Consider the following 14,522-nt stretch of genomic DNA (forward strand, 5'->3'; position numbering starts at 1 on the left):
TCGTGTCGAATGAGCGGTTGCTCATGGAGTCTCGAATGAGGCACATTACCTGCATTTTTGAGACAGCGTCAGTTACAGCACTAACGCCATATGCCATGTTTCCCCGAGGGTGATTCGGCTCATAAGATCCTCATTGTTGGGGCTGGACCAGGCCAAGGGGTCGCCCACGTAACACCTGGCTGCGGCAGAAGGAGGGTCATTTCCAGAGGGTAAGACTGGACCGCGTGTCTGCCTGGGGGGTTGTCAACCGGGATCTCGAGTTGTTTTGCCATGTAGTGGGTGCGGCAATGCACTGTACCAGTGCATGCTCCCCAACTTGACTTGACTTGTTACAATATAAGGCAGAATTTACACCTAATGTTGAAACCTCACCTTACTATTTAAATTATTAGGTAAATAATCACAACTACATAGCTAAATATAGATAATGAATGTATAAAGATTATATAAAACCTAGAAATTAAGAAGATTGTGATTAGTCATTGAAATTTATATTTATAATGTACACAAAACTTACCAAGCCTGTATGCTGTCCAAGTCTCTCTGTAATACATGAATGGGTTCTATATTATCTGCCAATCCACCTAGCTTGGAATCATCTGCAAACTTTACCAGCTTGTCATTTATATATATAATAAAAATAGCAGCAGCACTAGCACTGACCCACTGAAGTACACCACTTCTTACATCCACCAAATTCTGATAAGGTTCCTCTCACCCTAACCCTCTGTTTACTGTGTCTGAGCCAATTTTGATTTCATCCATGTACTATACCTTGAAACCCAACTTCTTTTATTTTGACACTCATCCTCTCATATGGCACCTTATCAAATGCTTTCTGAAAATCAAGATAACTAATACTGTATGCACCACTTTGATTGTATTCTTTGGTTGAATCCTTTTAGAATTCATAGTAAATCTCAGCCACCCTTGTCTAAACCCATGCTGACTGTTAATTAAAAGTTCTTTTATTGCCATGTTTTGCTAAATCTTTTCCTTTTATAACTTCCATTAAATGTTAAACTTACTGGCCTATAGTTACTTGGATTGGCCTGGTCACCGTTTTTATATAACGGGATAATAAATGCTATTTATCAGTCCTTTGGGATTTCCCAGTGCACACTGACTTCCTAAAAATATAAATCAAGTGTTTATACATGTACTCACTAATCTCCTTAAGACCTAGAGGATAAATATTTTCTGGTCCTGGTGATTTATTTGATTTTAGCCTATTTAATCTAAGCAGTATTTCTCCCTCTACAATTTTACAATTCAGTCAGTACCTCCTTAGTAATCCCTGTTACTGCTGGGAGGTTAACCACTTTCTCACATATGATTACTTCAGAAAAATGCGAGTTTAAAGCACACCTTTGAACTGTCTGAATTTTTTATTTCCTCTTTACTATTCCTGATTCACTTCACCTCCTCATTAACTGTTCTTTTTGCGAATAAAATACTGAAAGAATCTATTTGGGTCATCTTTCACCTTATCTGCTATATTTCTCTTTAACTGCCTATTAGCTTCCCAAATATCCTTCCTAATGATTGACCTCATGTTTTCATACACCCAATGATTTGCATTTGAGTTATTAGTCTTCTAGAACATTTAGCAAGTCAGTTCAGGGACAAGTAGATTTATAACTTATTTGGTTCACTAATTTAACAATCTCATTGCTCTGAGACCCACAAAAATCCAAACTCAACGGAAAAACACTTTAACCATGGAAGAAGTTTAATAGTTGAAAAGGCACATCTTTGTTCATATCATTTTCTACAGTGGCAGCATAATGTTTCAAGGGCCATCTGTATCCTTTTTTAATCTTCTTTCCTGTCTTGTTCTTTATTATTTCACATATTTGGCTTGCTTATGACAAATTATTTAGCTGGGAGCTTAAAATAATCACTGCAGTTCATAATTATGTCATTCTATAAATTTCTGTGATCCTGTAAGTACTGTTACATTAATTCCTTCACTTATTCCACCAGAAAAACAAAATGGTTTGCAGAAGCAAATCATTCAGTAGCACCACTATATACAACAGATATACATTGCACCATTTTCTTCTCTTTTTAAAATTTTACAAGAGAATTGCATTAAATTGCATTTTTCATGTTTTGATATTTACTTATTATTTTTTATGGGAAATTACTTTGTCTAAAAGAATTTATTTTCCACCACTGGTTTTCAAAGTAGAGGTTTAGATTTTCTCACAAAAATGATATTTTTTAAAGACATTTTTTAAGTCTGTTTTATCTTCCATATTATTTGCAGACATTGTCTGAGATTTTTTCACATTGAATATACAAATATACAGATTGTATATACAGATATTAACATTTAAGGATTTTTGACACAAGTAGTAAGGAAGCAGTCAATCATTTTCAAAGTTACTTTCGCCCTTCCACTTTTCTGTGTTACAAAGGCTGAAATCACCTATAATGCTTTTTTCTTTTGTGGACACTGGCCCGGACACAGATAGACGGACAACGGTTTCTCACCCAACACACCCATTTATTTACAATGTTCGTGCACTCACAAACCCCAGTGCCTCCAGCACCGATTCCCCCAATGTCCAGGCCACACAGTTCCACTGCCTTTCTCCTTGCCGCCTCTAGTCCTCCCTCCAGCTCCGTCCTATTCCACCCGACTTCTGCCGATGACTGGAGGGAGGCGGCCCCTTAAATGGGAACCCGGATGGGCTCCAGCTGCTTCCCGGCATTCCTCCGTAGCCACGCCCCAGTGTGGCGGAAGTGCCGGCTGTGCACCCGGAAGCCGTCCGGGTGTCCCCTGTCGTCTTCTCACCAGCACTTCCTGGTGTGTGCTGGGCTCCCAGGATATTCAGGCACTGGGGCACCACCTGGCGGTGGCCACGGGTCCCTACAGGGCTGGGCTTCCAAGCCCTTTACCTGAGGCCCCCAACATAACCAGGGCGGACGCCCTCGCGGTCTGAAGGAGGTACCACACTTTATAAACATCACTGAAAGAATTTCCTAATTTTATTAAAAACAACTTGGATTTTAAATATATGTTGATAACAATAAAAGACATCTGAAACACTATTAAAATAGGGACTTACTTCAAACAGATCCACATAATTATTAATAAGGTCTTCAGTGACAGATAGTTCTTCACTGGTATAGCCTTTAGTTTGAAATAAACATGGTGAAAACACCATAGCCAAATCACGTGTATGCATCTGATTGATGTTTGAACATTTCTGAACTCTGTAAGAAAAAAAATTAAAAGGTTAAAACAAGGAAAACTATTTTAAATATATCAGGTTGTCTGTATTTTTTTCATGAGGCTAGATTTTAATTATGCCATAAAATAATAGAGAACCACAATATAAAAGTCATATTTTCCTCTCTTATTAAATTTTCTTTGCAGCCAATTAAAACATACTGTATCTTTATAGAAATTTCTGGGAATACATTTCTGGAGAACTGATGATTTATTCCATGGGTGGCATCCACATTGAATCTTTACTATTTATATTTTAGTTTTACATGAAGAAAACAATTCTTATAATCTTGAAGTCATATAAGGTATAATCAATTTGCACATTTTCTACCTTACAATTAAAATTTTTTTCTTATTAAAAAACAAACAAATGAAGCTTATTTATATTTATTTTAATATAATTAAATGTAAAGTAAAGTGTTTTTATTTTTTTAATGTGCTATATTCTGAAGCCATGTTAAGGTATAGATCTCTGGTAAAGTGCATTTAGGGATCTGTGGCAGTGTGAATGTTTAAAATAAAAGCAGTATGCTCAAACCTGGGCACTCTGGATGCACTCACGGTAATGCAGTTGTGTGTATCCCTGGGGTGCTGATGAAACTGATTGATTACACATGTGAGATGGTCAGCCCTGCCAGTTTTCTCACTGACAATCTGGGAATCTTAAACAAGTCACTTACACCCATATTAGTATAAAAGGAGTCTGAGAAGGACAGACAGAGGGATTGAGAAACATGAAGGAAAAAAATGAGAGAAAAACAGTCTGGGGGTTGAAGGGAGAGAAAGAAAAAAAAAAGTCAGGATCATGGCAGAACTGGTGCTGCTCTGAGGAGGTAAGCAGTCATTGATGATGTCCCAGGTAGAGCAAGCAGATGACACTTGCAAAGATGCCCGCTTCAGGAAATCTTGCAGGACACCAAGGGACAGAGGTAGGAGAAGGGTGCAAGGCTTGTGGGGCCCCTGCCAATAACCAAGAGATGACTGCAAGGAAACAAACCAGTCAAAGGGAAGACTGCTTTCGTCAGGGAACATCTCCTCTTGCTAAGGAGACTGCAAAATGTGAGCATTGTTTAGAAAGAGGCATAGAGGTCCATTTGTGGTTTTTAAAGTGACAGATATATCACTTTGTTTAAACATTAAATTTTTAATTTGTTCGATTTATTTATTGCTGATTTTATTGCTGATAATCACCATCATAAGACAGTTTTTACTGAATTATACATTTATTTATTTAGAAACTGCACTGCAGTCTGTTTGGTATACTTTGATCGTTTGGCACATTGTATATGAATAAAACCACTGTGCACTTTATAACTATCCTAAAAGCACTTCATAGGCTGACACATTGTTGGAATAACAGCACTGCATGCTTACATTTACGCTTGCTGTGGTATGTGTCCTAATTGTCCAATCCATCCTCAGTCTATGTCTATCAATGTCCCATGTTCAAGGACGAGTATGCAAGCTGCAGGCAACCCACAAATAACAAGATCACCTTAAAATGTTGCACATGCAGTTTAGAAGAAAAGCAATATGATTCATGGGTGCCTTGACACATAGTGAGTAAAACTGCTTCCTCATAGGTCCACAGACTCAGGTTAGATTCCTGGCCTAGTGACTGTGTGAATCTGCATGGTGTCCCAAATGGTTTCTACTGAGTACTATGAATGTCCTACTGCAAGTCAAAGATACTGTATCATCCAGAATCACTAACTTGTTGTAATATGTATGGGAGTGTCCTGAATGGTCATCAGTTATACCAATTTGAATAAAATCCCTAACAAACCATGCAGTTAAATAAGGTCTGTTATTGCTAGGATTGATTTTTAGTTAAACAATCAGATTGGAACAAAAGCCTGCAGCAATTATACGCAGCTAGGTTTGACTCTGCCAACCCCTGCTTTAGGGGAAAAGTAACAAATTAAAATGAAGAACAGGATGGTGAGATGATCAACACAAGAACCACAGCAATGAATGTGCTTTAGTCAAAGATGAAAGAGGCTGAGAACCTGACAAACAACGCTCAAAACAAAAAATGAAATTGCAGTTAAAAAAAAAAAAGTGGAATAAAGGATTCAGACACTGTAAACTAACTTTAATTTCTCATGCCAAGCAACCTCTAAAGACATGTCCCTAACAAAATTGCACAATATTTATAAAAGAAGACATTAAATAAAATGAACTTCTTCAAAAGAAATTGATCAAAGTAGGAAGACCTTTTAATGAACTGACATCACTACAACCCTGAGCGAATTCCAAAGCAGAGACATCATTGTTAGTTTCTGCCTTACACTATTTAGTCCAGTTAAAGATTGTGGTTACCTGACCGTACAATGGTAAAAAGCATTTTAAGACACTGAACATATTAATGAACACAGGAAACAGTCAAAAACATATGTCACAATAGGTATAAGAACTGCTTTTGCAACTAAACCATTTTTGCATGAATAATCTAATTATTTTGTTTCTACACTCAGCAAACAAAGAAAAAAAACAGAGCTACAATATAAAAGCATAAAACTGTAAAAAAGTGGAAAAAATTATATTTCACATGAATTAATTCAACCTTTAGGGTGAAAACAAACAGTCAAAATTTAACAGCCATATGACCCTATTGGGATAAATGAATGGGCTGATGGTATATAGTCTAATAAACATAAATATGTGGTATTGTTCCTTTTCTTGGAATTCCACTTCATTAGTTTAGGGTAACATGTCCTAATTAATAAATAAGCACCCATAGAATGCAATGAAATCATAAGGCTAATAATACAATACATGTCATGAAGCACGTGTAAAGCCTTTAAGTAAACATTAAATAATGGGAAAACAATCTTAACGATACCAGTAGATTTAAAAAAAATATCACTCTTGTACCAATGTAAACACATGTGAAGAAACTGGAACAATAAGCAGTATGCTCTCCAAACTGACTAATCCCTTTGGATGTTTTTACTTACATATATTCCTGAAAAGATGCCAAATGCATTTTAAAGTTCTTCTTGGTACATTTATACAGAAAAAATTAAAAAGATATAAATGAGAGGAACTATTGATTTCTAAGTCAAAGGAAGTAAGTAAACAAACAAATACTTTACTTTTGGCTCTGAATGGTTTCTTTTATGTAGTTCATAGCTTCAGCCAATTATCTCATGGGCTTTAAAACACAAGATCACATACAGAAAAATTATTTTATTATTATTTATTTTGTTTTTTATATAACTCCTTTAAAGTTTGTTCTGCTTAGTCTCCTACAGTTCTCAGACTGCCTCAAGAGAAGTATCCGTCATACTATTTCCTTTTGGGTTGCCATCTGAGAAAAAACACATCCTATTTAATATTTCAAAAAGGCATCAAAAAGTGATTAGGCCAAGTGTTCTGAATATCAAGGAAGAAAATAAAAACACTCTGAAGCCTCACTTTCTTAATGCATTCACAGAGATCCCGTTTGTGATATAAAACAGAATTCCGAGTCTTTAAAAGAAGGATATAACAACTAATAGAAACGTCAATGGGTAACCAAACAATACAAGTTTTCTAATAAAACATACATTTGTTATTAAACCTTGATAATTATTCCTTGTAAGCAAGAAAGAAGTATTCATCAAAGTATTCTTTCAAATATAAACCAGAACTGTAACCTACTCTAGTAGCATCAGATGCAAACAAATGCAGCAGATGGTAAACCGTCCCATCACAGGATGTATATTATTATAGCCATTTGCACTTTTTGTAACTGGCTATTCAGAAATAATAGATTTTTTTTTAATCATATTTTCTGACCCTTTGGCCTGTTTTGACTACATTCTGTCTTTTTGAACATCTCCTGGTTTTATTTTCACTCTCAAAATAATCATTGGAAACTTTTGTGCTCCAACAGTCTGTGGTCTGAGTTATGACTGCACAATATATCGTCAACATAAAGGCAATTAGGTAGATAGATATGTTGGTCTTTATTGATCCCTCTTGTGGAATTCACTTGCTCAAGCAGGAACATGGAACAGAAATGTATACTTCAAAAGAGTAAAAACATTCAAGACTGAGAACTATACTGTGTATACTGTATATTCAGTAAAAAATTATATGATACTGTCCCTAAAGGAATATTGTTCCAATTTGTCTATTATAGTTAACTAAAGTGACAGCAGCATAAAGCAATGCATGACTCGTTTGTTCATTCAGATAGATAGAAATTTTAAAAATAATAACATACAAATGAAATGTTTTTAATGTGGACAAATGAGTTAACTAGTTCTAGTGCTTTTATACTGCAAAGAGTCTGACATTGCACTTTACACTTTAACCAAAGGCACTTCAACAGCAGCTTTATATATGATGCAATGGTTAAAAGTGCACACAGGATAAATGCTGGTTTATAAATGATCTTAAACATTATGAGCTGAACCATTTTACTCTATGTGCTATATTCTAAGATTCAGTAAATATTTTGCCATTGACTGTGGATATAGATAGTAATGAATCTTGACCTATAAATTCTGGTTTGCTGCTACATTTAATTTTAAAAAGTCATACACAGCAAATAAAAACTGAAAAGAGCCCTAGTCCCTGGCTAAGTCAGGTTCACTGATAAAAATAACTTATTTTTAGAACATTACCTGTATAAGTGTCCTATTAAAGCGGCCAGGGTTGTCCTATTGACTTGCGGCAAGGTTTTTATAAAGGTTATGTACTTTCTCACTCTCTCTTTTTCATCTGGTATATCTGAAACATAATGAAGAGTATTTATTTTCAGAAAACACACAAATCAATCTTGCCCAATATGTTCAAAGCTATTTAAAGGATAGAGACCTAATTTTCTGACTGCTGGGCTGCCCTTAAATACCCAGTGACCCAATAAAGCTCTCATCTACTTCTTACATGCACTGTTCATTAAAATGGCTGCCTTTGGGGGAATTTAAGAGGCTTACCACTGATCATGTAAAATTCAGTCAGCAAGATGCCTGCTGAATCAAATTTATTTGTAATTGCTCACTAAGCAGTACACAGCACGCCAACTTAAAAATCAGAGATTTTTCGTTTTACTTAAGAAATACAATTTAACAGTACTGTTTAGTTAAACATTTTTAATCTCATCTTCCCTTTAACATAATTACTTAGAATGCCAATATAGAGAAATGAAATAATTATTCTGTGTTGCAGAGTGCTTAATTAGATTCTGTATTTACAGTACTTCTTAATAGAGGAAACTTATAGTAACACATATCTAAGATTGAAAAAAACTACAAAACCTACTGACAAAATATATGATATGATATTTGCCTCATTAGATCTAATTAGAACTGTACAGAGGCATAACTGTTAATAATATTAGGACAACTGTATGATATACCTTAGCAAGGTCAAATGTAAAGAGCATTTGTAAAATCTAAAATTTAAACAGAAAATGATTAATTATTTGTGCATTCAGTATTCTTATTTCACAAGATGTTCCATGGGAAAATGAGTACAAGTTGACAACTTTCTTATTACAATGTGAATTAACTATAGTAACTGAACACGTAGATGAAACTGAAGCCTTAAATTCTAAATTATGCCAGATTGGGGCTCTGTTTGCTGTCATGCATATTATGCTTATTAGTAACACCTCCTTACCTCAGAATTAGTATTCTGCTTCCAGAAGGGGTTGTACAGGAAAGAGTGTGAAAATCACAGCACCGTTTTTAACTTTAATTGTTTACTTTGGTAATTGGCCAAAGTCATTAAACATGCAGTTAAAGCAAGGATAAGAGTTGTTCTTGACTCAAAATGATTGGGGTTGTGTTTAATGTTGATGTTGGGTTCAGCGATGCTATTAATTCAACTAGTAAATTCTTCATAAAACTCCTGAAATGGGATTATAATATGCCTTTCTATAAAACTCAACACCATCCTGCCTAGCACTGACAAAGGTTTGGCTTCACCCTTTTTATGCAACTTGATCCAGTTCAAGTTCTTGCATCAGGTGTGGATTTCAATGTTGAACTGTCCAGAGTGCCTTTATCACCTGAAACAGGAACATGACTAGAAAAGACTCATGATTTTCATAAGCAAATGTCCAACTGGCCGCTTGCATATTTACTGTAATAAATTGAAGATAATTTCTAAAATTCTTTATTACTATTTGTGTTGATGGCAAAGCTTGTGTGTGATGGTGCGGGCCAGCTCCTTGCTCCTTCTTTATTTTTGGAAGCCTATTGAACTTGACACCAGCAATAATGGATCTATATGAGCATGGCAGATAAGGACAAAACACACATGAAGCAAGGGAATGGTGTGAAAGTGATATGTGCTTTTATTAAAAACCAAGTCCAAAATTAGTGTTCAAAAAGTGCAGTGCTCAGAAAATAGTTCAATAAATAAATAATTCATAAAAAGGTGCATCGGTGGAGATAAAAATCAGAATAAATAAATCCTTTAAAAGCGAGATTAAAATCAACTGGCAGGAAACTGTCTCTACTAAAAAGTCGAGTTCCTTCTTTCTCACTGGCGGCTCCTCTGCTTATCCAATATGGGCCTTACAGCAGAGGAGTTGCCCTACTGACAAATGCAACCGCAGATTGTGGTCTCTGCCATAAAATGGCTATGGTAATGCTTTCTCTCTGGACCTAGGCTTGGGACCACAATGGCCATGGCACTTACGTTGAAGCTCTCCTCCCAGGTCTTCCAGGCCTACCACGTCGAGTCAATCCTTTTAGTGCACATCGCTCTGGCTCTCTGAGTTGCTCAGCCAGAGTGATAAGTCCTTCAGCCCCCGGGAGTCAGTCTCTCACACCACTCAAGGGGTTCTCCTCCTCAGCTGCCTGACTTCACTCCCTTGTACCTGCTCCCTTCTGCTGGCTCACACTGGCTCCTTTAACCTCCTGCCGTCTCTTTCTTTCTCCCTTTAACTTCTGTCTTTGTTTTACTTGATTCATGATTCTCCCCTCTCACACTCGCTCTTCCCTTTTAAAACTTGGTTGTGGCACAGCTGGAGCAATCAGCAGCTCCTCGCGTCAATTAGGGTTATGGATGATCCCACACATGTGCAATAAGTGCAGGGCTGTCTGCTCCCATATAGCACAGGGAAGCCACTCACCATGCTACCATTCCCCACGAATGCAGTGATTATTTATTTAAAATGCCAAACAGCCACGGACCTTACTTTACCACTTGTTGTTAACAATAAACATCATTTAGAATTCAAGACCTGCTCCTACACCAGCTTCAAGTATACAGTCAATAATTCTAACTCGTTCTCCGAAACTCTGCTGCAACTTGAACGCACTTTCTTGTGGAATGTCTTCTATAAGCAGAATACTGAATGTACAAATAATTGATAATTTTCTGCTTAAGTTTTAGATTTTACATGTGCACCTTACATTTCAACTTTCAAAACTTCAAAATTCGATATACCTTTAGAACTGATGTAAACATTAAACCTGATTTTTAATATCTAGAAATTATTCTAAACTTCTAGGTACCATGTTTATCAAAAACACTCAAAATTTGACATTGATATAGGAAAATATGTTCAACTAATATTTTCTATTTATGTTAACTATCCATCCATCCATTATCCAACCCGCTATATCCTAACTACAGGGTCACGATTGGCTCTGCTGGAGCCAATCCCAGCCAATACAGGGTGCAAGGCAGGAAACAAACCCTGGGCAGGGCACACACACACACACACACCAAGCACACTCTAGGGACAATTTAGAATCGCCAATGCACCTAACCTGCATGTCTATTTGATATATAATTAAGAAATTTAATAAATAAGCTGGATATGTCACATTTAACGTACTTGACATATATCAGAAATATTTGCAATATAAATTAGATATTAAACGTGTCAGACATTTACTTTTCATTTACATTTGGACAAGTGTGACATTTGCTACATAGATTTGGTACTTACCATTTTGAATGGAGAAAAAACACAAAAAACATATACAGTATTTAATAAAAAAAGTATTTTTACATTTTGCATTCTCTAAATACAGAAAAAATGAAAATACAAAAGAAAGACAGCACCTTTTTACAAAAGTCACCTAATATAGTAGTTTATGGGATGTTTATGCAGTGTAATATGATTCAACTAACCTCACATTATTGTACACTGTGTTGGTGTGGTTTTATGTGTTACCTTAATGGAATGCACCACAAATGTATCAAATTTAAAGAAACAATATGTATTAATGGGGAACAATGCTGAAAAACAGCAAACAGTATCAAAGCTTGAAGAAAAAACAAATTCCAAATTATTTGTGTTTTCTCATTGCTTTTTGGTAATGTTTAATCTATAGTTGTACATGTCTCTCAGATCATGCTCTGCAATACTGATAACATATGAAGTTAAAACATTAACACAGAGAATGGAGCAAACATGTTATTACATATTGAAACTGAGCATTTACTCATTGTAAAAAGATACTTGCATATGCAAAAAAGCTTGTGTATGCATAAAAAGATGATCAAAATATGCACAAGCAACTTCCTACACAAACACCAGGATTCCTTGGCAAAAGAACTTCCGTATATTTATGAGACATAGAAGAGGTGCTATAATGATCTTGCACACTCAGTTGTGTAGCACTAGTGGTTGATTTTGAATGCAGGTGTGGTGGTCTCGACACATCAGGAGTAAGGCTGCTCTACCAGCCAGTTAACATCTGTAGCAATGTGATTGCCAATATATGAGGTCAATTAGCACCAAGGGGTGTTCACAAACACTTATTTACCAGATGATTATGATTTATAAAAAGTTAGTTGCATAGAACATGCATACGTCAGGTTTTATCAATCTGATTTTTTTTGTTGTTGTACCCATTGTCCTGTTTTCCTGGGATCTGCATATTTTCACACTCAAATCCACATGGAATTTTATAAATGAGGCCCCTTGTGTCTACACAATTCTTTTAAGAGTAAGTGTGATACTAAATTTAAACTAACAATACACATTATATGATAACTTATTTCTATATTAAGCACATGGTTGAAAACAGTTAAATACAGTATAATCAAAACTATGCATAAAAATATAAAAGCAAGAGTTTATGTATATGCAAGCACCTCCAAATCATTATTCATTGGTAGTATGTTTTGTATCAGTTAGACAGTATACATAAACAACATATTTACATTCATATTTAGGTGCACGGATATTCAAAAAAAAATAATTGCTTCTGATTTTTATTTTGCTCAGCTATTTTTTAAATTTATCTTATATTGGTAAGAGTTTTATACCTAAAATGGATATCCAGTAGGGGTACAGTTCTTTTGTTAGAAGTGCATCATCTATTTCAGAGAGAAAACACTTTAACACATCTGTCACGTCTTGCAGTACATGTTCCCCATATCTTAATTTAACATTCCTGGCATCTTTCCTAAACTGGTCCAGAAGCTGGGAAACACTGGCCGGATTCCCACTTGTCTGGTAAATGCCTTCATAGCTGAGACCTAAAAAGACATAAAAGTACTGTGGATTAAGAAAGATATATTTAAAACTAGAATTACCAAAGCCTATGAAAAAACTCATAATTCCGGCCCACCTTAAATCTCTTTGCCCCTCTCTGTTAGCGTTTTTTGTCTTGTAAATGTGTCGATCAACACAAGCAGCCTGCTATACCATCCCTCTCACCACCGCAGAAAGGACAAAAAGTTCTTCCAGCTCAAGCCTTGATTATCTGGGAGTGAGGTACCTAGAGCTGTATTCGGTAATTAATATATCACCTATATAATATAACAAACAATGTCAGATTGGGTGTAAATTTATGGTACAGTACTTGTAAAAGTTAGCTTTTTTCAGTTTTATTCTCTCAGTACCTCCCCCTCCCCTGATCTAACCCTAACTAACAGCGTCAGCATAAATTTACACCCAATCTGACACTGTTCGTTCAAATAATATTGTATTAGTGCGATAATGTTTTCTGGTTGGTACTATTCAGGTCATAAAATGATTTCTTCAAAATGTCACATATATATGTCTCTTTCTTTTTTTCCCCGGTGCTGTGTTGACATCATGGACCAGAAGACGTGAGCTTATTCAGTACAAGCAGGAACATGCAGGTGTAATAGGAACCACAGCATAGAGAAAGGTGTGTACACTGCAACAGGTACACATATCATAAATGTAGAAAGGACGGTCCTTAGGTGTATGGGAACTGTTAACATTTGAATTGATGATTACATATAGCGTGGAACTGACCTCTCTGTTCTATTCTTTTATCTGCATGTCCTAGAGTACAAGAGTAAAAGAAACACCACCATGCACCATAATGTTAAGACTGGGCAAGATTGGGGAAACCTGGCCACTGATGACAACCACTAATTAAGTTATGCAAATTAATATGAATAATATGAATAATGTTGCATCAGTGCCACAATGTTTTCCGAAATGTACTATATAGGTCATAAAATGAATTATTCCAAATATCATATATACCTACTGTATGTCTCTGTTTTTTGTTAGTGCGGCTTTCACATCATGGACCATAAGGCGCATACTAATTCAGTGTGAGCAGGAACGCTGAATAAAACTGAATAAAATAATTTAAGTGACAATGAGATACCAAAAAGGCATGATTCACTAGCATTTATGTGTCAGCTTTTATCCCTCCAGATTATAGAATTTCCAGGTCCATTGTCTCAAACACCACTCACATCCACAGTTATTCCCAGTTTCAAATAAAAACTAACAGTGACAAATCTGGGGCGGAGGGGTTGTATTGTGATTGTGACTGAAAGAATAAAAGTGAAAAAAAGGTAACTTTTACAAGTGCTATAAATTTACATTGGCTGTTACAGACACAAATCAAATTTATGTTTTTATTGTATAATATTAACAAGAGCAGCTCACTACTCAAAATGGTAAATTGGTGAGGCAGCTGGTATCAAACCCGCAACCTCTTGATTACAAGTCAGCAGTTCTTACTGCTGCACCACAGAAGCTGTTGTATTATCCTAGAACCTTTTGTGGAAGTGTTTATTTGATATTTGGACCTCAGCCTACACCATACAGTTCATGTCTACAGTTTGTCATTTATTACTAAAACATGAAAAACATTTCTGGTTTTAACGATGTGTTTACATAGATTGTTGTTGACACGGAACACACATGAAATGCATGTGTTCCAAATAACAATATATTATTTACCCAATACAGATTCTAGGTACCTTTGGGTTTGGGAGAGGGATAGCAGGCTGCTTGTGTTGATCGACACATTTACAAGATAAAAGATGCTGACTGAGAGGTATGAAGGGATTTAAGGTAGGCCAGAATTACGAGTTTTCTCATAGG

General features: G+C 35.8%; 1 protein-coding gene across 1 annotated transcript in view; it reads right to left on the reverse strand.

The window, feature by feature from the left end:
* The window catches only part of zmp:0000000660 (arf-GAP with Rho-GAP domain, ANK repeat and PH domain-containing protein 2), a 446,729-nt gene that overhangs the window by 129,184 nt on the left and 303,023 nt on the right, over positions 1 to 14,522 (reverse strand). Inside the window, exons 21-23 of the mRNA XM_039751270.1 lie at positions 12,470 to 12,682; positions 7,858 to 7,963; positions 3,078 to 3,225 (exon numbers count right to left, since the gene is read on the reverse strand). Of these exons, the coding sequence (XP_039607204.1) occupies positions 3,078 to 3,225; positions 7,858 to 7,963; positions 12,470 to 12,682 (467 nt within the window). The remainder of the gene's footprint in view (positions 1 to 3,077; positions 3,226 to 7,857; positions 7,964 to 12,469; positions 12,683 to 14,522) is intronic.

This window comes from Polypterus senegalus, chromosome 4 (assembly GCF_016835505.1).
Source record: "Polypterus senegalus isolate Bchr_013 chromosome 4, ASM1683550v1, whole genome shotgun sequence".
Taxonomy (NCBI): Eukaryota; Metazoa; Chordata; class Cladistia; order Polypteriformes; family Polypteridae; genus Polypterus; species Polypterus senegalus.